The sequence below is a fragment of the Drosophila melanogaster genome, chromosome 2R, assembly GCF_000001215.4.
Source record: "Drosophila melanogaster chromosome 2R".
In the NCBI taxonomy this organism is placed as follows: Eukaryota; Metazoa; Arthropoda; class Insecta; order Diptera; family Drosophilidae; genus Drosophila; species Drosophila melanogaster.
In genome coordinates this window covers 22,759,009-22,783,865 of record NT_033778.4, presented here as the reverse complement: position 1 = coordinate 22,783,865, position 24,857 = coordinate 22,759,009, and the positions used below count along the sequence as shown (strand labels likewise).

The 24,857-nt window shown below is 43.9% G+C and overlaps 2 protein-coding genes across 6 annotated transcripts in view, besides 1 other annotated feature; one reads left to right on the top strand and one right to left on the bottom strand.

Annotated features, from left to right (window-relative positions):
- The window catches only part of CG42260 (uncharacterized protein), a 57,291-nt gene that overhangs the window by 14,424 nt on the left and 18,010 nt on the right, over nucleotides 1–24,857 (top strand). For 3 of the 4 annotated variants that reach the window (NM_001274212.1, NM_001370013.1, NM_137871.4), the window contains exons 2-4: nucleotides 6,552–6,843; nucleotides 23,278–24,102; nucleotides 24,461–24,815. In NM_001274212.1, the coding sequence (NP_001261141.1) occupies nucleotides 6,624–6,843; nucleotides 23,278–24,102; nucleotides 24,461–24,815 (1,400 nt within the window). In that variant the 5' untranslated portion in view covers nucleotides 6,552–6,623. The remainder of the gene's footprint in view (nucleotides 1–6,551; nucleotides 6,844–23,277; nucleotides 24,103–24,460; nucleotides 24,816–24,857) is intronic. The other variant, NM_137873.3, reaches the window with a different exon arrangement.
- Nucleotides 8,494–8,842: a mobile genetic element.
- CG13527 (uncharacterized protein) lies at nucleotides 18,444–20,160 on the bottom strand. Of its 2 annotated transcripts, NM_001299815.1 has the most exons (4): nucleotides 19,821–20,160; nucleotides 19,483–19,759; nucleotides 19,060–19,409; nucleotides 18,444–18,995 (listed from the first exon to the last, which is right to left on the bottom strand). In NM_001299815.1, the coding sequence occupies exons 1-4, from the start codon at nucleotides 20,060–20,062 to the stop codon at nucleotides 18,986–18,988; spliced, it is 879 nt and encodes a 292-aa protein (NP_001286744.1). In that variant the 5' UTR covers nucleotides 20,063–20,160; the 3' UTR covers nucleotides 18,444–18,985. The 2 variants fall into 2 exon arrangements, with proteins under 2 accessions (NP_001286744.1, NP_611716.3); NM_137872.5 differs by lacking the exon at nucleotides 18,444–18,995 and having other exon boundaries at nucleotides 19,010–19,409.

Genomic DNA, 24,857 nt, shown 5'->3' with positions numbered 1-24,857 from the left:
TAACCTCTCACACATGCTCCCCATATTGATTTCAGGCTGAAAGGCTGCAGGAAATGGGCTAAAATATCTGGCGGAAATGTTGAACGGAGCAGGGAGGATGTTACCAGCCCAGAGGGTCGTTTGGGTATCTGATTGTTAACACATGTCAATGGCTGATAATTGCAAGGGGTCTAAATCGAGGGAAGAGTTCAACTTCCAGCCACAACCCACGCAGAATGCATGACAATTGTTTTGACATACATGTTTTGACATTTAGAGAGAGAGACAGCGATAGGGACAGGATACTGACACTGGTAAGGACGAAACGAGAGTGAGCCATAGCTCCTAATGTGTGTTTTGGTCCAAGGATATCAAGAGCACACGCTACGCTAGATAATTGCATAAGAAATAATCGTTCGGCTGCGGGAACTTTTTCCAAAGCTCAAATAAATGTGACCATTAAATTTAAACGATTCTAGAAGGCTTAAAAACATTTCACATCAAATATTCAGCAATTTTTCCAAGGCGAGAATAAACCGTCCAAGAGTCTTGTTACCCGTCTGTTTTGTGGTTTCTGGCTTTCAGTTAACCCGTGCCAGTCAAGGAAGATGACTCCCAAGCCACACACTTCAGCTGTCATTTTCTTGGCAACGCTAAATGCCTTAACTGTTAATTTTGCATCCAATTAAGCTCGGCAATTTTCGAGGGTCCAAGAAGCGATTTCTGCTTATGACATCTCAAAAGCCACCTTATTCTCGACCACAACCCCAAAATCCTGGCCGTCGTCTCGAGCAGCGCGGGCGTTTCGACTGCGAGTGGATGGATACATGGAATGCAAATATTTCCCCAGTGAATTGTGTGTACCTGCCGGAGATGCAATTCTTGGGTAAATGGGTCGCTTAATTAAAGCCAAGCACAAGGAGCCCTGGGAGCCCAAGGAGCTGAAGGGGCCTACTGGTTGCAGTGAGGGTCTGTCAGTCACTCAAAGGAGGCAGCGAAGGACGGCCGAAGGATTGACGATTGCCCAGGAGCACAGGTAGCTGATGAATGTGTCTGGCTGGCACTTTTGCAATCCAAAATCCCTAACTCATAGTGCTGGCCACAAAAGTAGTGATAATTTCTGATTATTAATGCCTCTAAAGTGCTATCTAACTAACAATTATTTATGAAGAATATGTAGATTGGCTCTGTCTTATTCTTCATATATTTTAATAGGTTTTTGGCAAACAATTCAGTTTAGCACATGCTCATAGATCATAAAATATCGATTTTACCAATCCTATTTTGGTAGCGCACCAATTATGGTCGAGAAGCATAATTAATTGTGATGCTATCGCATATGTATGTGTGGCTGGCGGAGCATCCTTGGTGCATATGTATATGGCAAGGATGCTTTTGGCCAGGATAAGTTCTGTGTTTCGCTGGCGATAAACCACGATACCGGCCCAAGTTGCATACCGGCTTGGCAATAACTCGTCGCTGTCACCTAGCCTCCTCCTGCATTCTGCAGCCTGCATCCTGCAGCCTGCATCCTGCATCCTGCATTCCCATTTGCGACTACAAGCGCATTCCATCTTCGACTTTGCCAATAAAGTGAAATATCCTTCCACAATCTCTTCTTTCCCGACTGCACCCCACGTCGCCATCACATCGCTTTGTACTCCTTCGTGGCTGCTGTGCTGGCACATATTTTCGCCTGCTGTGCCAGCAAATTTGTTGCAGGACTCCAGTGCAACAAAAGCTACAGCTGCAGATACACTGTGAAAAAAACTGTTAATTCTTAGGAAAAAAAATACTAAGATTGTAGATTTAGTGAAAAGTATCAAGCATAGCACGTCCAGTTTTTCCAGCGTGCAACAATAACTGCCTCTGAGGCTGTAGCTTTAGCAACTGCAACTGAATGTGGAGCCGCCACACACAATCCAGGCATTTCTGTTTCCTTTCTTTGCACCAAGTTGTTTTTCATTTTCATTTAGTTTTTTCTTTTTTCGTTTTTTGCACGAAGCGCCGCGACCCTTTTGTTTATTTGCGCTCTGTCGAATCACAAAAACTGTAGCGCCATCCGCCATCAGTGTTGGTCTGGACCCAAAGGGTTGGATAAAGATGCGAGGGGCGATCGGGCAGAACCCTAGATGTGGATGTGGATGAGGATGAGGATGGTGGATGTCGATGTGAAAGTGGATGTGGGCACCTTGCACAAAGGCGATGGCAGCTGCACGAGTAACAAAATGTTTTCATGCCACAGGGTGTGCAACAGAGATGGTGAGCATACTATTGCGGTACAAGAGTCCTGTCTATTACGTGGTTAGTATAGAAATGCGGCAATGCGGCTAATCAAAAACTGCGTATTAAAATAAATTTGATAACACTTGATTTTTATTTGCGGATTTTATCGCTATTACGATTTTGCAGTACCTCGCTAAGGTAACAAGTACCTAGATATGTTGCACGATGGTTGCAGCTCAAAAGGAGCGAAGTTGGGTGCTCTGGTGGGTGGTGCCACTGGCTTACTGCTCACGTATGTGCAGTTATAAATTGCACTTCGTGCACCACGTTTGCCGGCTACAAAGATGCAGGGAAATATCCAGTGCATCCGCAAAGAGAAGGTGGCACCGTGGATATAATCTTGCCAGCTTTTGTTGGTGCCGCTTTGGCCCAAAGCCACGAGGGTTAAAGGAGTTGCAAAAGTTACGCAAAGGGGTTGCAAGCAAAATGTTGTAGGAATAGAATTACAAAAAAATACCGAAAGCTTGGCTATAATTAAATATTTGCGCGGCCACACATTGAAACGCGAGCGAAAACAAAATTAAGCCACATTATACCCGTTTCAAAAAGGGCTAAATTCCGAATTAAATTGCTCAATTATACATTTGCGGCAACAAGGGTCGTCGGGCGATAATTGCAACAATAAAATGCACACAGCGTGGGGGAAAAAATTATAATTGATAAAAGCTTAAAGTGCAATAATAATACGCACATAAAAATAAAAGAATAACCCAGTGAAAACGCCGATTGCGATTCTGCCATTCTGTTTTTCTGCTCTTCCGGCAGAGGAGCATCGCATGCAGCTGCATTAATTTGCATGGAAAATGCAGCAACGGGGCTGAAATAATTGCACCATAGGGGAAGGGGGGCGGGGGGCGGTTGCATCGATGGTTGCGGGATATCGATGGCCCAGACATCTAGCCCAATGCAAATGGAGTATTATTGGCAAGCATTATTTACTTATGCATTAAATGCGATTTTCAACTTTATTTAACCTCAATTTTGAAACTCGCATGTTGTGTGGCATACAACATGTTGTCGCTTGACTTGTTTTGATTTCGTCCAATTTGGGAATGTAAAACAGGAAGTTCTCTGATTATTTTGCTTATCTGGTAGGTGTTTGCAATAGGAATTAATTGGGATTTTAAAATGAATGAAGTGCATGTTAAACAAACAATTTATATAATAAAAAAACCCACTCAATCAGCTCATCAGCTTGCCAAATTGAACAAAACAAAAAATCAGCTAACAGGATAATTAAATGGTCAAGAAATGTATTGCCAATGCATTCATCACTCAAGCTTATCTCACCTTATTTAATTAGCGCTCTAGCCATGAATGAAGTCTTCTCAGTATGGATAAGTTTGGCTCCATCTGTGTTTTCCCATGTTTTCCCATGTTTTCTCTTCCATGGAAGCGTGCAATTAGGTGCGCGGATTTTGGTCAGCGTTTGCGTGGCGGGATCGTGTTCCATCAACTTGACCATGGCAATTTGTCAGCGCTTCCGTCGCATCACCCGCATCGTACCGTTCGTCCAGTTCATCCTTTTGGTCCTTTTGGTCCCTTCGTCCTCGATGCTGTCACATTCGTGTGACAAATGCTCACTTGGCTTAATCAGATGGAATATGCCCTTGCAGAGGGTATAATCACTTGGACAATCAGCTTCTTTTTCTGTGGCTGGTATTTTTCGTAGAGTAATTTCCTATTTGTGTTGGCTAGGAATCGCGATTCTTGCCTCTAATTAGTAGCCTTTTTTCGCCGGTTCTCCGGTTTATCCTGCAACTGTTTTTGGACGAATTCCGAGATTGATGGTGGTACATTTTTTATGCACGAAGCTGTCTGTCTTTTGCAATGTGATCTGGACAAATGGACGGGGTGCCAGTGGGATCTGGTTCTTGGCAATTATTTCAAAGGGATTGCATTAATTAGCTAAAAACAAAAGCTAGTTATTTTCTGCTGATGCTGCTGAAATGGCACAGAGGCCATTAAATGCTGGCAGCTCTGGCAAAAACAATTTTGACACTGAAATTGGAATCGTATTTGTGCATTATAAGCATTTTCAATTGTATTTGCCCACATGCATATTATATTGATTTGTAAAGTCTATGTGCATAGCATATGCAATTGTAAAAGTCAGTATTAGCTTAAATTCCAGTGAGACCCAGCGAATTGAGAATGATATGAAAATTGTTTTCCACCTTCGATTGCTGGAAATTACCATATTTTCACAGCAAATAGAAAAATAGAAAGCGGCGCATGAGGTGCAAAACCGGGACAGAAGTGCAATTTTTACTTCGCATTTTGGGTTACTTTGCAGCCAAAGCTCGAAAGATGCTAAAAATTGCAACGGAATTGCAAATGCTGTTGACACTTGCACAATGCAAACAATTGGCCCAGCCAGCAGCAGCTTTTCCTCCGCCTTCTTACTTACTTTATTCTCGCTGTCACAAGATTTTCTCCCTCCTTGGGATTTGAAAGTTGTGAGTTCGGGTTTCCCAGGCAATTTTCATGTTTACGTTGGTTTGGGCAACACTTGATTGTCTTTTGGGCTTTGACCAAGGAAAATGGAACACTGTTTAGGTGGCAGGAAGTTTTCCACAATGTTATTCTAGTTACCTTTGCATAATCATGGTAAAGGGATGGGTAAGACGCACTCACGTTATGTTTTCTATTAATACCCACTTCAATTTCATGTAAACTAATTTCCGTTGGGAGTATGTCATCAAGTACTGCATAAATATCAGCATACCTGATCCTTGGTGTATTTTGATCGCCTTTCCATAATCATGGGCTTGGAGCACAGGAACCGGATGTGAACTAAGTCGAGCGTAAGTTCTTATCCGATTTTTCTGGTTTGTGTTTGTGCAACATCTGCAGTTAGTAGTCCGCCCCACATATACGATACGATTGGCTTGCAGACTGCGGCTCATAAATCATATTTGTATTTGGATCTCGTTCGCCTTTCCATCCCAATTTCCTCGGCGTTTCCCGCAGCGACGACAACATTCAATCAAAATGCTGCAAAATCCCACAAATTTGTTATTCGTCACGTATCCCAAAAAGGGAAGTTGAATGTGTGTAACTGTGCTCTTTTTCCAGAGGGTGTGTGTGGCATTACGTATACGCCCAGTCAAAAGGCATTTACGAAAAGAGTTTAAAGCCAGCGCGGGCATTTAAAGTGGCATAATATGTAAATATGGGCATAGAATAATGTGCATTACCCACTCCGCGGCAAAAGGACTCCCTGCAAAGCCAACATATGCCCCACGTTTGCCAGAGACACAACTTATCAAGTTTACACTCAACTGAATATTTAGAGTCGCTGTTGAGTCGAGTTTCCCCCATTTCATTGGGGCCTCTCGCACTTCCCTTCTGCGCATTGCTTATTAAATATTAAAATGATAAGGAAACGGAAAGGAAGGGTCTGCCTTTTTTGGTTTTCAGTGTGTATGCATTGGGTTTTGTGTATTCGCCTGTGTTCATGTCTATCATTCGGTTTTCCCCTTCTTTTCTTTCTTTGAATTCTAGAATAAACCAAACTGTCAATGAGTGCTTTCTGTCGGTCGACACTGCTCCTCTGGCGTATTCAAAAGGATTCATTAGCTAAAACTCAAATGGAAATCAAAATATAAGCTTAGGCTTTGCTTTGAGTATGTGGTTGCTATAACATAATTCTCCTGAGACGGAATTTTGTGTTATCATAGTAAATCTGTTAAATGGAGCAATTAAAAAGTAAATTTATAGTAGTTTATTCCCATCGAGCAGATTGATTGGCGTTTAAATCAATACTAAACGCGCTTTTCAAGGGATTTGAGTTTCATGCTTAAGCCATTAATCGTTGCGACATTACCCTATCCCCCTCATATGCTAATCCCTTTATTCATAATTTCCATGTCGCAATCATTTTGTGCGATGTTCTTTTTCGCAGCTCTGCTTTTTTGTGTGTTGTTCTGTGGCATTTCTGTAGCCTTGATTGCAAGCATTTGCATAATTTAAGAAGCCCTCCGTCTGCGTCGATGTCTTGAGCTGGCAAAGCATGAAAATGGAAATGAAAATGAAAATTCCAGGCCCTCATCCAAGCACATCCTCCCAGCTCGCTGTGCAGAAATTATCATATCTTTTGAAGCTCTGTTCTAAATTATTAACGAAATAAATAGCGAAGTCAGCCACGGCGAGCCGAGGCGGCCCAGCGCCATGGGAATATTGAAAAAGTTTCGCATTTCCATTCGCCATTTACCAGTCACCATTCGCCATTTACCATTCAACATTCACCATTCACCATTCTCCGCCTTCCATTGCCGTTACAGGAGTGGCCAGAGCGGAGGACACTGGGTGCTGGGAGCAGAAGGATCGGCGGCCAAGCGACGACAATCGTTGGCATGTCCACAGCCAAAAGGCTGGTGCTCTCGCTACGTGGACGCAAGAATTCGCAGGGCAACTCGGCGACCTCATCCACCCGCCTGGTATCCGCCGGCACCTCGCCCGGCCATGAGCTGGATGAAATAGCCGTGGTCTCGGGCACAGGATCCAGCAGTCACCATTTCTCCTATGGCGGCTGCCTCGCCACCGGCGACGCGCCCCTGCCGCGCTACTCAACAGGTGAGTGCCCCCCAACTATCCACCACCCTAACATCCACGTGTACAACTTTGGCCTCCAAATGCGAGAATCTAGCACCCGAAAGTCACCAAATGTAGACCTACCACCAATTACCAACCACCACCATCACCTGCAACACTACTGTGACCTTTGTGAAAATCCTAATGAACCCGTCTTGCATGCCGTTAAAAGTGTTCCATTTATGTAACTCACACTAGGGGACAAACGAAACTAGTAGCTACTAAATCGGTTACTTAGAGATGAGCAAATTCTTTGGGATTGCTGTTCCATCATAGATATTTAAATATTTACAAAGATGTATAGCCTAGTACTTGGTGTTTTCGGTTGCTTCTTAATATATTTATTTCGCTTATTTTTAGATAGCATATTTCTTTGAAGATGTTTTGCTAAAATCCTTCCCTAAATGCTTTGTAGGATCTGCGAAAATACTTCGTCTTCGAGATCTAAGAAGCCAGAGTAGGTTTAGTACTGGGAGCCCTGCTAAAATATGGAAATCTGTCGCCTAATGAAAGCGATGGAGATTTGATTTGAGAAAAGCGCCTTAGCGGAAGGGCATGATGCGAGCGGCGAGGACAAAACAAACAAATAAGAAACAATCTTGGCCAACCTAATGGCAGCTGTTGTTGGCCCTGCGGAATAAATCAATCAAATGACAAATATGCTTAGGCAATTGTCAAGCCAAGTGGCTGCCTGGGTTTTTGGCCTAATTTCATTCGAAGCGGAGCGGCGACTGCGGTTGTGTGTTGTGTGTTGTTTTAGCCAAAGCCACATGAGCGCCGAGTCCTTCGTTAGTTTTCTTGTCACATTTTATAGGGCGCATATGTGGCAGCGTTTTTCCCCTGCTGGCAGCACGATTCTCGTTCTGGCTTATAGTTAATTTTGAGTGAAATTCAATTTATCATTGAGCGGGGCATAAATCCGCATTTGGGCCACTTTGGCTCGTTACGGACACAGAGCACAGAAACTCAGGACTCGCAGCTTAGATTTATTTCAGGCGATCCTGTTTGGTTGTTTGGCTGTCGCATCGCATTTCCCACGACATAAGCAAACTGCCTTCAATTTGTCAGCAATGAAACTTTGGCTCGCCTACTTACTATAGTACTGTGTATTCGCCATGCATTTAATGGCCCAATGTTGTGCAGCACATTGAGAATTTAGTGGAAGTTGCCTTGTTTATTGGCCAGAACTGTAATCGACATTTATCGCCTCCTTTCATGGCAAAGACTTGGCTTTAATGTCTGGCCACGCTTTAACGCTTTCATGGAGCGGGGATGTAAAAAAAAAAAAAACAGAAGTACATAGTATGTAGATAGGTTCAACCGAAGCGTACGAGTCATGGGCAAAAAGTTCGTTTGCAACTTTTGCCATATTTTTCCACAGTCCCGAATGCTTTCGACAATTTTTAGTACATTGCTCCTAGCAGCCCCCTTGATTTTACATATATTTTTGTTCGGGACAAAGGCAATTTTCGGCACAGCTTTGATCAAAGTTTCGGGACCATAGCATCAGTAAATTAAATTTGACTTACACACAAAATTCGGCATAGAATAGGGAGCAAGTAAATAAATCCACAGCATAAATTTGAGCTATATGTCACTCGCTTAAATCGATATGCTCAGCTCTTAATTTTTTTTTTTTTCTTTGATGATGTTTTTATTATTTGATCAACGCACTGTTACCCATGCGGCAACTTAATTTGATCTGCTTAAATTATTTTATTTTACAATGTGTCTTGGTTACTTAAGACTAACAGATTTTTAATCCTAAAAATGATAGGGAGAATTATAATAGTTGATATAACATAGTAATTATTATTTATTTGATTATTCTAATGAATTTTAAAACTAAGACTTTCTAGGTCAAAACCAGGTTAGGGAGGTCATGAGGGTGGTGTCGCTTGAGTCTTCTTTTGACTCTAGTCCGAGGGTCAGCATTGACCACAGCTGCAGTTCCTAGCTTCCTTGCTAGGCTGTTGGGGTGCTCAGCTCTTAAGAGCTAGGAAAATTGAATTTGGCCGAACAATTTCGTTGCCTACTTTTGTGGGCAAATCGATCAATGGACCTGAATACCATTTATATACCCATTAGGTGGCCAGATAAAACGTTTTTCATACCCAACTCCATCTGGTGCACTGTGTGTGTGCGGGTATTTTTGATTTTTTGCCGAGGAATGCCATTGTTCAAGTCACGTTTAACTGGAAAAGCCAAAGGATATAGCCATCAACAGTGGCCAGACTACTACGGCTCTTTGTCTCTCCGGCTGTTTCTCTTTTGTCTCTTGTTTTGTATCCTGCAATAATTGAGCTTAGAGGGTCTTATGGCAGCTGCATCATTGATTTGCCACCCCTCAATTTTTCCAGCGCCTCCTGCCGCCAGTCCAAGTTTTCGCAAAAGTTTCTCGGTTCGTTTTTCTTTCCATTTTATTTCGTCAGATTTTTGCTTTTAGCCCAAACTCAAACCCGAAAAAGACTTCACTGCCAGACATAGTTGAGTTGCAGCAAAACTTTTTCCATTTGCCAGCACAGAGTTCACTTTTGGAGCGAGCGAGAGCGAGCACACGACAATTTTAAAGGCTTGCCTCACTCTCGCTCTCACTCACTCGCTCGCTCGCTCACTCACCCTCTCACTCTCGCACTTGCACCAGGGAAAATTGCGCATGTATAATTAGTTTTATTTACCACCTGGCACACAAATTTTAATTAGAATTTATGCGTCCTTCTCCAGTGGCCTCCTCCGCTCGCTCCCGCTACTAATCCTTCCTCCCCTGCTCCCCTGGCTGCAACTTCTTCTTTGTCTTCTAAGCCGTCTTTGGCTGTAAGGAATTTCCTGTTGGCCAAGCCAAGCCAAGATTTATCTTCGGCTATTTCGCTGTGCACTGTAAGTTTATGGGACACTTAGCCTTTAGTATTTCCATTAAGTATTTCCTTCACTAGTGTAATAAATAATATTAAATAATGATATCTCTAATAAAATCTATTAGTGCCAAAAGTTCTTACGATTCTACCCGCTTTTCACAGTGTAGTCCTTCTTTCGCCCAGCTGAACTGTAGTTGCTGGCCATATGTAATACGAGTATTTCAATTATAAAAGCAATTTACTGGAGGATGGGCACGTTTCGATTACAATAAGCGTATTAGCTTACCAATTACCATGCTGAGAAACGAAGTGATGGCCTAAGACACGATAAAAAAGGGGTATAGATTACTATTCACCTGGCTGTGTGTGGAGTGTGCCTCGAATTCGGCAACACAGAGAATGCAAAAATAGTTGCCGCCACTTCAGGACGCCACAGTGTTGCAGGGCTTGACATTTTAATTGCCATCTGCGAGGGTATGCCATCAGCCACGTTGCGTATACGCCTCGTTGCGTTGTCCACATTGTTGCCGCGAAGTGCCGCGGATAACTTTAGCAGCGGAGACTGCGTACAGCAGCACAAAGGACCACTTAAAGTTGCCACACAGGCGCTCTCACATAAGGGGATTTGCTTTGAACGAACGGGAACGAAACGAGAATGCGAATGAGATGGCGGATGGCGGAGATGGAGGAGTGGACCCAAAGGTCGGCGCCAATGCTGAAGTCTGTAATGCAATTACAAATGCCGGTGGAGTAGCTCCAGCAGCTTTAGCAGCTTCAGCTGGAGTTGGCATCCAGCCAGGTGTCACCGAAGGGGCGATGGAGTCCGGCTCCGGTGGACTCCCACTTTTGTCTCCCTTTCGCTCATCTGAAATGGTTGACTTATCAACTAAAGTGCCGCATTAAAAGGAGCAAAAATACAAAAAAAAAAAAAAAAATAGTCAAGCGCTTTGCCCTTTGCACATTTGTAGGGCCATTGAGCTCTTCTTGTGACTCTCTTGTGCCCGCCTCCTCCTTATTTTCAAGTCCTTTGAGTGGTCAGGACGCAGACAAAGGGCATTAGAAATGGTCAGATAAGAAGATATGTAAATGATCTGCAGCTGGGAGCGTGTGCGACTTAAGTTGAGTGCCTAGCCATTTGGGACACAGTTTATGCTGCAGTGATAAAATGTTATCTATTTTTTGCACGCTTTTTATAAGATTTATAATCTACAATCAGTTTAAGCACTTAACTGCACAACGGTGCGTATGATTATTCTTCTTTGCAACAATATCACTCATACGCACAGTTACCATATATATGGTAAAAAGTGCCTGAATATGCTTTAACAGAAAGATTGCTAAACTTTTGTTTCAAGTCCTTTTGAATGCAAATGAAAGTGTTAGACCGACCACACACATGAAAACACTGACACACGCAGAGTGGCAGACATCAAACATTAAGCACTTAAGGCCATGAATTCGATTCTGGTCAAGAGGGCACAGGTCAAGGGGCGGTAGTTGTGGGCGGTGGGCGGTGGGCTGAGTGTAAACCGAGCTGCAGGAACAGAGATCATGCGGCGACATGTCGGGCATATCAATCACCTCCCCTCCGCCGTCGCGCAGAGCATAAACCTATTATTTTTCAACCGCAACTCCCCCTCTCGGGTTTCCTAAGCCTGCGGCAGCTCTACTCATGTTTTTGCCAACTCCACAGCAGCGATGATAATTCGGTCAGTTCGGTCTGTCCCAACTTGGTCGTATGTCGGTATGTCGGCCAGTTGGCAGGATTAACTTGCCGGGGATTAACAGCGCCAGTGACCGCAGACAGAAGCGGAGGCGGAGACGGAAGCGGCGGAGGCGGAGGCGACGGGGCCGAAAGCAGAATTAGGGACAGAATGCGCTGCAAGAAGCCAAGCCAGAAATCTCTTTAATGTTTGACCTTTACGCCAAATATGCTTTTTGCTGCTCTTAGTCAGCAGTGTGTCAATGCACAGAGAGGAATATTCAAGAACCAGCTTTGTGCTTTATTTCTTAATATACTATTATTAATTTTATTATTTATATAAATTGTTTTACTGAATTATATCCACTGATCTCAGCAAACAGAAATAAATTCTAAAAATTTCAAGCATAAAGTATTTTTGCATACATCTATTCACTTTCGTATATGATTTTATATATGTACATATATAATGCGCCTAACAAACTCAATTTCTGTACGTCCTTAGATCCTTTTCCTCTGAGTGCAAATACGATGTGCCCCTCACAGCTTGAGGCTGTTGCAAACTTTTTTTAAAGAAGCAATTTGCTGCTGAATTTATGTGGTAATTACCACAACGGTCGCGCTGCAGCAAATTAAGTTTTGCCAGCTGGCAGCGAGGAGCTCGACACGAGACATTTTGCTGGCCAACTAAGCGGATTACTATTTTATACTTGGCTCTCGCTTGAATTTGTGCTTTTTTTGGGCTTTTGGTCTGCGGCAAAATTTGCCTTTTTACAATGCGATAAGCGCAATTTAGGAGCCAACCGAATAACAAAAACTAAGTGGGTGCGGAAGATGGCGAATCGTGACCATTTTGATCACGTAGTTCCTTAAAGCTGAATTTGGCCATGGAAAAACTTCTTGGCCGGACTGCAGCCTAATCACATTTCTGCTGCCAATCAGAAGAATTTGTGCCAGGCCAATGGAAAGCGTGGAAAATGCTCGGAAGCTCCTAGCCATGCATGATATGATTTTCACGTTTCCCGGTCAACGATTATGGCCACAATCCACCGTTGCCAGGCAAATGAACTGATGGTTTCTTACTTAACAGCCCCCAAAGTCGGGGGAAAGTTCGCGCCGAGAGAAAATTATGAAATGAAAATTACCAAATGAAGTCGGTTTTTATGTTGTCTGCCTGCGAATTGAACAATAAAAAGTTCAAAGTACTTCGATGATCCTTTTGAGAAGGAATTTCTTTATAAACCAATATGCCAGCCAAGCTGGAGCGGAAATTGCTTGACATTAAATTCAATGCGATTAGGTCAGACTGAACACTTGGGGGAAATTGAAACATGAAGAAACATAAAGTATTGGGGCGAGGGACTACTATTGATTGATAACATTCGCAGCCATCCTCTGATGTGTGTGCACTTAAATTTGATATCCTTTGTGAGGAGAATAGCTCGGCAGGACTCTGCCTCGAGTGTTGGCATTTCTTTGCTCCGGCTTCTGCCCTTATTATACGTTCGTTAAGCTTTTTGCGCCTTGTCCTGTCGCCCCGTCGCCCAGTCTCGTCCTGCTGGCCATTAATGCACAGGCCCAGGACTCAGGATGCGGGACGCAGAACTCGGAGCAAGGAGCATGGAGCTCGTCCATGTGACCCAAATAGGTTTCGTTTTAGGGCTTAATGGCATAATGACGGCAGCACTGCTGCAACAACACCAAGAACTCGAGTCAAAGCAAACATGCGACCAAAAAAATTTGGAACAATTTCGCAGGGTAAGACACCCACCCACCACTCCCCGCGGGGCTAACCCCCTTTCCTTTCGTCCTTCAATCGAGCACTTTAAAAAGTTGCCGCAAAATAAAATTGAAAAGTCAATACAATGTAATTGTTGTCCTCTCCCACGGAAACTGTGTTGTCCTTTTGCCGCAGCCAGCGACGATGTTCATTCAATTTATTTGTAATTTTTTAACAATTTAACAGTTAAAAAACAAACCAAAACTGGAGAAAAAGTAAAGAAAAAGTCGAAAATAAACTTTTGCACCCGGCAAACACACAGCGTGTATATACACGCAAACCTCAAAAAGGGGCAACCTGGAGTGCGACGGAGATAGAACGAGAGTGGTGGCCCAAAGCAAATACAATTATGCCGACCAACAACAACAACAAAAGTGCTAAGCAAATACTTGCCACGCCACGCCCCCCGCCGTCCAAAAGCCCCCCCCCTCAAAAAGCCGCGTGCTTAGAATGTGTAATACATTTGAAAGTTTTTGCACCACTCACTGGCGATGCTCTGTCGACAGAAATTAATTTAACTTTCGGCTCGGCCAGGAAGTGGTTCCCATACCGTCAACCCCTACCCCCTCTCCCACCCGTAGCTTCATCCGCGAAAGGGGTCAGCAAGGTCAGGGGCCAGGGCTCAAAGTGTTGGATGTGCATTTCAATCAATTAACATTTCCACGAGCGGCTCCTTAACACGATTATTGCACGAAATTCACTTAAGCGAAGGTTCTTCAAGGAGCCAAATTGAAAGTACACCTTAAAAAAAATGCTTTAAAATGCAGTATATACAGTGTTTTCTTGTTTTGTATAGTTCATAAATATATACAACAAAGGGCATGTGATTATACTGTTACTGATTTTGTAGCTCATATACGCTGAAAGTGAGGCTAAGCAAAAACATCACAATTTCTGCAAAGTATTTTTATGTGGATGCACTGACTCTCCATTTGCGGCCGTCTGTTTGCTTGGCAAAAGTTTTAATTATAGTTGCTGGATCTGTTGTTGCACGGAATGCTCATATCCTCCAGCCAAGATGCTGTGTCGGAAATTGCAACTTTAAGCGGTTTTAGCTTAATTTGACTTGCAGAGCACACACATACGAGTACACACACGCATGCATTCGTGTCCTGGGAGCCAGGCTGCACAGACACTGGCAAACACTTGGTAATCAGAGCGTGGCTGAGAGCCAAAACATTTTTGGCATAAACGCCCAGAACTGTCGAAACAATGAAGTACGACCAGTAGCACCGCCTTCCAGGAGCTAGCAAAACTATTTGCGGCATGCTGAAAGCAAATGAATGTAACGCCAGAGTTCGTGCAACGTTCAACATTCAATGTGCAATGTGCACTGCTTATGCAGCAGTAATAATAGTAGTAGCCGTAACAACAGAATAACAACTGTGTTTGCAAATTTTCGAAAAAAATATTGACGAGTCAAGCTTCTAGTATGCAAAGCGAGTTGCTGTGCCAACTCTTAGAATACACAAGGATTTATATTTTAGGATCAGAAGTTTTCCGACAAAATTGATAAAGTTCGGAAGTACATTTGATTTTACGATTCACTCAGCTATGAGCAAACGAGTTTTTTACATTCTTTGTTTTATGTCGCAAATTTTAATATTAAAGTGAAATTTCGAAAACAAATCCACAGAAATGTATATGCTATAAAAACTTCTTATATTTTAATATTGAGCTATTTTATTTACGGTTTAATTACTCAACTTTAGCTCACGAAAATCTGTTTCTTAAAAATTCATTTTAAAGTTAACTCGAGTGCAACGCATACATAAGCACATTATGGCCGCTCGATTCGTTTGCTATCGGATGGAAAACCAAGAAAATGTCAGTTCGCTTTTCCCCCATTTTTCCCATGTGGTTTTCCCCCACACCGCAAACAGCAGCATTCTGTTGAGAAACGAGGGAAACCTTAACGGCTGCATTTCGGTGAATTATTGATTTGTGGCTGTGGTGAAAGATAAAGAGCTGCGCCATCTGGTGGTGCAAAAGTGGAGCTAATTGAGGTATTGCGGGCAGAGCTTGAGTCCGAAAGTGCCCGAGTGGCAGACGTGCTTCCCGGACCGAGTTTCCCGCTCAGATTTCGACGGATAGTAGCAATTATTCCGTTGCAGGAGTCCAAATTGAATCTGGCCCATTTCGACTACCCAACTTCCCCCCCTCTTCATTTGCATAATCGTCTGGGGAAATTGTTCATTGCATACGCACGGGGGCAGAAAGAGGAATAAATTTGTTGATGCACATTACGCATACGCCTAGTTGGCGCAAATTGGCCCATTGGCTTCTGTTTTATCGCTGGCAAAAATTAAAATCTAAGCTCAAAGTTTTCCTCCGCCCTTTCCAGAGTGTTTGTGTCTGCGGCTTTGTCCTAATCACATCACGTGCGACTGTCTTGTCTTACATTACACACATCCCTGTTTGGTCTGCACTGGAGGAAAATGTGTTTGCAAAATAATTCTTCTAAAGTCTAATTTTAAGATCGGTTAGTAAAGTATGACAAAAAAATTAACTTATTAAATAATTTTGTGGAGCCACTTTTCTGTAATTCATAGCTGATTATCAGACGATTAGCCAAAATGCATAACTTGTTTTGCCAAGTGCATTTATGTATATGTATATACATATATATGTATATGCAACCAACTTTGTGGCCAAAATTACAGGCCATGTGCTGAGCTGAGCCGGGCTGTTGGCCCGTCGTTGTCTGCTTTTGGCATTTGTCGCAATTGCCGTTAACTGCCAGCGCGTGTTGCCTGCCAACGTTTCATTATCAAAGCCGAGTTTGCCACTAAGCACGTCGTAAACAATAAGCTGGTCCCCTCAGTTTTCGCTTTTGGCCCTGGTGGCCCACGCTTATTACTTTCGCCCCATTACGGGGACACGGTCACAGGACATGGTACATGGTACATGGGACATGGAGCAGGACAACGGCCCCTGGACAGCTTTATGACATGCATGCGCATATGGACGTACATATAAATATAAATTCAGCTTGAAATCGTTTTATATGCCGCATTGTCCTGCCTGCGAGAAGCGAGACCTAAATAATTACCATCGCAATTTCAATTTGCTCTCTTTTTGATGTTTCGCGAGCAACGCCTGCGGGCATAGAGATGATTTCTGAATATTTCACAAAGCGGACGAAACCCCAGAACTTCTTGACAGTAGTCTCCACATGCTAGACAAAGTGTACGAACTTTTCATTTAGCCGAGCTTCACTGTGCAGTGTGCAATTGACATTTTACTCGCAACTGACTGCTAAGTGCTCGCACTCTAATTTAAATTAAACTAATTTGTAAATCTTTAACACACACGCACACCATCAGAGCTTTCTTTTTGGTGTGTCTTTGTGTGTGTGTGTCTGTTTGCCCTCCATGTGCCCTTGTGTATATTTTTAACCCAAATCCATTAGAGAAGTTACTCAAGAATCCTTTAGATATTTATGTGATGTGAGCGCTGTCTTAACCCCAGCGCACACACACAGTGGCAACTGCAGATGCAGATACATTCGCAGATTCAGATACAGTTACAGATGCGCACACAGATGCAATAGCAGTTGCTTAGCGAAGAGATTGCGAGCGGACAAGCTGAGCACAGCAGAGGTCACATCAAGTAAATAGCAACGTCGTCGAGGCAAACAAATACGCAAACATTTATAAGACTGCTAAGCTCATAACGAAATGCACTTACACTCGAGTACAAGCAGACTAGCACACACATATGTAGGGTGACCACCATTTCACCATGCTAAACACGCGTACACTGAACCGAATACGAATGTCTATGTTCTTGAAAGATATGTGTCATTTAGAGGGTCAATATCGTTTGGTATTATTTTTCAATTTCCTAAGACATATATATATAATAGATGCTACATCTGCTTGCAATAACTTTGTTTCCCATGACCAAATATCATGATCCAGTGCCAGTTCTCTCCGTGCATCAAGTATACGCCAAGTGGGACGAGCGAAAAGCGAGCGCAGCAGCTCATCTCCTATTCATGCCGATGTCCTGGGACAATGTCAATGGAACCGCGAGGCACAGTCGCTTTTCAGCTGGCTTAGCCACCGCTCAGCGCTCAGCGGTGCGCTAATGGTCCCCAATCGCGGGATCGGGATCGGGATCAGGCCAAAAATATGCTGAGCCGATTGTGCAGCTGGCCAAAATGTAATTAACTGCATATTCCCTGGGAAATAAAGATATTCGGATGCGGGCAGTCGCCAGTGCTTGTCACTCAAATTCACTGTTGCGCCCGCATTGCACACACACACTCACAACACTTGAACTGTAAATTCGAATAGCACGAACTTGCACTCTTTCCTCGCCTCGTGCTCGCATCCTTTTGCCCTCATGTCCGCGCATATTAAAAGTTTAATGTAAATGTAATGAGTGCCAGCGCATGCAAATGAACAGTTTGGCTTTGGCCCCTGAGCCACGCCCCCCGCCCCAAACCGCCCATCAGCCCAACGCCTTTATTGCTTTTGCGGTTGCAGCAGCTGTGCGGTATCCACGTTGGCCCACTGCTAATGAGTTGAGTCACTTAAATACATTGAAAGCGGTGCAAAATTTAAAGTACATTTAGCGCAGTTCGTCGAAAGGAATGTTCCCTATAGTTAATAGTTAAAGTAGTCAAAAGGGCTGATTTTAGGTCTTAAATGGATTTCCCTTGCCTTTAAATTAAACTAGAGACACAATCTACACTGATCTTTAGTGTAACTGGTCGAAACGTGGAGAATCTCCTGCTTATGAGCCATCGCGACTTTTTCGATGACAAACGGAAGTCGTTGCTTGACCATCTGCCACTTCCGCCGTCAGGAATTCCACAATTTCGAGAGATTATTTCGTTGTCAGCTTGGGCCGGCGACCGTTAATTGAATTGGCTTCTTCGCCGGCGAGCTTGTCACATCTGCTCCATTTGCTCCATTTGCTCCATTTGGGCCAGATGTTACACCTGGCCACGCCCACATATACATTCCTACGCACACACACACACAAACACCCGCACTGGCGCACACTCATATAGATTCGCATCGCATCGCTTACACGCACGTGCGCACTACTACATAGGCAGTGGCACGCCCCCTATCACACCTTAATACGCATTCATGCATACCAAACGTTGAGTACGAGTGCCAGGACGAGATCCTTAACCATTTCGGTAGGGGGATGCGAATGAGGATGGGCAAATGCTGGCAATGAGTCCCAATGAGTCGCAATGATGATGGTGCCTTACACACTTTCTCAGTTTCCCAGTTTCGCAGTTTCCTTTGCTGTCAGGCCAAAAAGGGCGTTTAATTAAATGAAGTCGTTTGCATTAATGTTGTCATTACGCATTTGCCTACGGAGCTCTTCGGAAAAAACAAAAAAAAGAAGGCGAAATAGAGCAAGATGCACAAAATTCATTACGCAAATGAGGAGCAGGTGCCTGGCCTTTGTTACCTGCTAAGAAACATAAGCTGAATTCGTGTATCCATTGCCATTTGGGTCCATTATGAATGCCATGCTCGAGAATGAAGAAACTGATGGAGAGCAGACTCCCCTCCCGTTCAAACTCAATTCTCGCTCGCATCAACCGTTTCCACTTACTTACTGCCAGCCCAGCATCGAATTTTCCAGCTCTGGAAAACAGATTTTGAGTGCTTTATTGCCCTTCTACTGGCAGAGTGTGTGGGCAATGTCAATTAAAGCCACATGCACATGGACGCGGTTCCAGCCGCGCTTTGCGCCCATTAAGAGCTGTGCCCATCGAGTTACCAGGTTGCCTATGCCATAAGTTCAATGCATTTGCTACCCTAGTCTGGAGTTTATATTGTATATATCATTAGTGTATTTTCTAAAATTTTCAAATGCGATTTAATCACCTATGAAGTACATACAACAGTATGAACATGAGGGTTGGATTTGTCTTAGTGATGCTGGCCCAGTCATATGCCGTATGCCTGATCCACCTTAAGCCGCTAAATACATCAGTATAGACGGACGGAATATTGGTGCAACCGCAGCCAATCGGATAGGCAACTATGCCGACAACCACTTTTCCGGATAGTAATGGGGATCCGATGTCGCCGCTGCACGGTTCTGCGTCTATTGTCCAATTATTGTTCCCAGCACACATCATTCCATCCCCGTAGTGTCGGAAGTACGTCTTACACACCGCGTTGTCCATGAGAACCACGTCCACTTGATATATGTGCACCGCCAAAGGTCCGCCCTGGAATCATAGAAGCATAGATAGCATATATTAAAGTAAGCATTGTCAGTCATGCAATTTTGAGTAGCCGTACAAAATACATCCTTCCCCAGCCGAGGACTGTGTGTCTGATTCCAATTTTCGGCGCCTCTTTTGGCAGATGAAGGAATCCGATTCGAGGGTCATTCGAGGGCATTTTCTCCTGAAGCTTCATTAGGGCCATGTTGAAGGTGTTGTGCATGGTGAAGTTCTTTGGGACGTACAGACTGGACACTGGCGAACAGACCGATTTTCCGGGGGTATAGCGCAGCCTATGCGGGGATCCGGCCACCACCAGCAGCCATCGAGCCTTGTACATGATCTTGGATTGTCTAAAGGATCGAGGATATAGATATTAAGATCCAGTGATCCATTACTGAGGTAACTACCTACCCCATGACACAATGGGCGGCAGTAATCACCCATTGATTGGACAGTAGCCCTCCTCCGCAATAGTGATTGTCACCAAAATACTTGTTTGGGGTTCTCGATCTGATGGACACCACGTACTTGGCCAACTCGAGGGTTTCGTCTCCATGAAATTTGGGCGAGGATAAACGCTTCATCCGATGGGCTCCACTAAGGATTACCATCACTGTTATTAAAATGGCTACATATTGGCATTTCTTTGCCATATACAAGGGGAACTAAAAAATAAAGGGATGTGCGATAACTGAGTTAATTTGAACTTAAGCTAAATTTGTTGATTGATACGAATATGGTATTATGTTTATGTATTAATTCTGAGTTACGCAATTTATTGCTACAAATATAAATAAATCCAAGTTAATCCAAACTTATGAGCAATTACAATAACCGACACTAGGTGGAGCCCAAGTGGAATTTCGAAAACAGTCACTCTGTGGCTGATCTTTTACATTTTAACGAATTTGTTCCATGTGCATATTAAGTAAGCCTCGCTGCGGTTCATCTGGCAGCTGAGTGCGCTGTTTTTGCTTCGTCCTCGCCTGGAGGCGTTTAAAGTTGGATTCTGGTAATGTTTTTATGGCTTGACTTCCTTTTTGTGTCCTTTAAGTTTCCATTTCCACTTTGAGCCGTGCTCCGGTCCACTTTTCTCTTTTCGCTTCTCGGCCGCGTGTTTGTGTAGGGCTCAAGTATGTTTAAGTAAAGTTTGCTCGCCAACTTTTGTCAAAGTATTTCGTGTTCTCAAATATTTTCATTTGCCAAGCCAGCTGCACCAAATAATTGAGGTTTAGTTTTTGCCCGAAATGCCGCTTTTTCTTCGAATGCCACTTATTTTTTGGGTTTCGCTGGCCGTGGGACAGAGGGCAACCGAAGCCGAACCAACTTGTGATGATTTGCGGCAGGCAAATTTATTGACAATTCATGGCTCATGGTTACCCAGAAGCCCGTCTTCCCCATCCACTTCCCTTCACATCCACTTCCCTTCCCTTTTTCTGTGTGAGTGAGGCCGTTCAAGCGTTTTGTTGAACTTTTGCGCAAGTTTGTCGCAAGTTTCCGTTTCCGGCTGGCAGGCCATGACAAAGTGCCGCACATTAAGCTGAAGATTTTTCATTTTTCTCCGCTCTATCTCACTCAGTCGCTTGCCCGCCCAGTGCCTGTTTTTGTTATCATCGAGGCCGCAGCCAAGACAAACCAAAAAGCGCAAAAGTTTAAATTAATGACACTCAACTATTAGCAAAATTAAATAGTGCTAAGATTATGTCTGCAAACTTGGAATGCGGTCAGGGACAGGGCTGGGTTTCCATCTCTCGGTCTTCAGCTCTTCAGCTTTTCCGCTTTTCCGTTCTCAATATGTCTACGACTTGGGCCATGGAACGGCCCAATTTGCGGTGACAGCGCCTGAATGTAGGCAACAGGCTTGTAAATTGCCAATGACGCAATACTAGTACATTGAATTTGTTTACGTGTAGTCCAAACTTTCACCAGACATTGAAATGCACTCTGGCAAACTTAGTTTGTGCGGAACAACACACAAGTGAATTTATCGACCAAGAACTACACTCTCAACTCTCACTTTAACTCACTTTAGGTCACTTAGTAAAAGGGATTTTACCTGGGATACCTATTATTTAAGTTACTTTAATCTGATTTGATTCTAATTTAAGCTCTTAATCTCTTAAAAATAAAATTAAAACTGCAAATATAGGTCAATATGTATGTAATATTCTTAATTGTTTGCTGACGCAATGTACTTGCTCTTATGACTGGTTTTGTAACACAAATTAAATATATTCCCGAAAGAGGATTAAAAACAGTATAAGCCGGACAAACTTCACGTGTATCCACATTCAACGACAGGGGGGGGGGGGCGTGATGAAGGCTCTGGAATTTATTAATAATGCACACGAAGCTAAATAACATTTATTTTTTTCCGGCCACCGACCGCAAAAGTATCTCACGAAGGGCGTGGATGACGTAGAATTAGTTAATAAATAAACGCGGTCAAGTTGATTTGTATGTTGCCATTAAGCGCGAATTAATTAGAAATTATTGCCCAGCGAGGAAAGTGCAAATTCGTGTTCGAGGATCTGGGAGGTGTGGCAAGGAGCGGGGCAGGTGGCAGGCAGCAGGTGGGCCAAAGTAATTGACAATTTTTGCATTTGACTCGCGACTCGTGGAATCGACTCCACTCCACTCGACTGGCACTCGACTCTAGCCAATCTATTCAGCATCATTGTTTGGTAGCCTAATTGAATTACGCTGGGCAGAAGCTGAGCAATAATTAAAAGCGGTCTGCCAATAATCAATGGCCAGGCACCCAGCTGGAGGCAGGTATCTTCGTCCTGGCGGAGCAGCGAGCAACAGGCGGAGGACTCGAATGGCTCGTAATAGAAATAAATTGGCGCCACACGCAGTTCGCTGGCGACACTGTCGATACAGATACAGATACAAACATCTGAAAGCCAGCAGTCGTGGCCATTGTCTGGCTGTTCCGACAGTCAAGTGGCACTTGAGCCAGTCCTTTGGCCAGGAGCTCTGGGCCAATCTGTACGGAACCCTTGCGTGTGGCAGCTCATGAATTTCCAAGTGCCAGTTGCCAGGCAGCTGGTTAAAAGTAATGAAGCTCCCTTGGCGTGTGTGTGCCTTCCTCATCTGCTCATATATGTTTTTTTTCTTTTTCTTTTGTTGCACGCTCCATTTAGGCGCACGTAATTAAATCTAACTTTATTAGCACATTTCTGGGCCCTACAATGGGAATAGAGCTTGGTGCGAAGCTACTTGGCACAGTCCAAAAATAAGCAATGCATGCAAGTCATACACACAGAAAAAAAAAACACTTTTACCAACTAAGAAATTTATATTGAAGAGGTGATTGAAGAAATATTTGTACCCTTGCAAACTAATAGCACATAAGGTATATATTAGTTAATATAGCATATTTTCTCTGTGTATCCGTCTAGTACCGGTAAGAGTTAATTAGAACCCGACCCAAATACATTCAAGTCCCAGCTGTTCGAATACCTATGTTCTTGTTATCTCGTTGTTGTTTCTTGTTGAATGCTGTTGCTATTTGATAACGTTACTGCAGTTGAGTTGTTGCTCCAGACCAACACTTTCAACACCATCACCACCAACCAGCAAACTACCTGTAGCCACCAAAAACCACCACTAAACCACCAAACCAATCCTCCCTCACTCGTTCTTATTGTGATTTATTCACTCATTTCTGTGTGTGCCTTAAACCCCTTCCACTCGCTCTAGAAAAAAAACAAAAAAAAAAAAAACAAAAAACAAAAAATGTTATTAATGGAGAATTTGCAATTAATTATACTCTGATCACATTTCTCGTGCTCTTTCCATTCGAACATAAATCAATGCGATACCAAAATCAAATTAAACCGCGAAACAATGATGGCAATTTCAGCTGCCACGCCCAGTTTGAGGCGTGCAACGGCCATAGATGGTGATGCAGATGCAGATGCAGATGCGGACGCAGGCGCAGATGGTAATGACAACGAAAACCATGTCGATGGTTATAGCGATGATGATGACGATGATGAACGATGGCTGAGAGCTGCGAGGGCTCAGAAGGTTCAGAAGGCTCAAACTCAGGCTTATGCCGCTCACAATGACAGGCCGCAGACCAAAACAACAGTCGCAATACGTCAAAACAACGGCAGCAACAAGAGCAACAGCAACAGCAACAGCAAGTGCAACAGCAGCAGTAGCAACAACAACAACAACTATAAATCAGCAACAACATCTCAGTCAAACATAAACCATAGATTAGCGCCGAGGGCTAGCTTTCCGGAGATAATGCAGCCACGCCTGTCGCTCAATGGGCTGCTCAACCCCTCGCTAATGCCCTCGCCCCGCCCCCTCTATCGGGATCACAGCTCGAGGTCAATCAACCCGCTGACCGCCTATGAGCAGCAAATGGCCGAGCTGGACGGCAGCTTCTATGCGAGCAATGCCGGTTACTTGGGCGCCGGAATGGGCGGCAGTGCGGGCGATGGCACCACCTGTACAAATCTCACAGTGGGCGGTGGTTCAACTGGTGGCGGTGCAATGGCAAGTGGTGGTGGTGGTACTTCAGCCCAAGTGGGTGGCGGTGGCGGTGGTAGTGGTGGCGGTGGTGCTGCCATACACACAACCGAACTCTCGATCACACCCACAATGGCCGGCGATGAGCAGTTCATCGATCTGGGGAGCCTGCGACGCTTCTCGATCGATCGCCAGAGCTTTCTCGGTAAGGCCACGTGATCCCTAAAAACTTTATCGAAAGTCAGAAAGAAAGAAAGAGTCCAGTTAGGAAACCTTAAACAACATTGTTTAAATTACATATTGCTATTGTTATTTTGTTTGGTTTTGGGTTTATGTGAGCTTCATGAAATCACCATTTTAATTTTAGTTGATTTTACTATACCAGACTAAATCAAAGAGATTTCGATAGTAGTTTTATTCGTAACAGGATCATTCCCACAGACTTGCATAAGCAACTGCTCAATAGGTTATTCTGTGATCCCCAAACTTGCACATTTAAAAAGTTAATTGTCGCATTGCTTTAATAACGAATTATTTCCTCTTAACTTTCCAATCATCCACAGATCTAGGACCAAAGTTTGGTATGACCCAGCCGAAATTCGGGCAGAGTGTCTCGCAACAAGGTTTCTTCACTTCGCACGACAGCCTGGCCACACCATGCGCCTCCAGGGCCTCCAACTCGCACATGGCCACCGTAAGCACTGCCTCAGAAATGGATCTTCTGCACAACAAGCAACGCAACAAGTCGCGGGGTCGTCTGAAAACGGCTGCCAGCGGCGATCAGCCGCTCCTGGGCACATGGAACCGATCCACGGGACGCGGCTCGCAGGATAACACACTGGCCGGCGGCGGAGCCACCAGTTTGGCCATGGGCGGCCACAATCAGTACGGTGGCAACTACTGCAACGGCACAGATCGGTGGGTATCAGTAATATTAGTTACTAACTAAGGTGCTGTCTA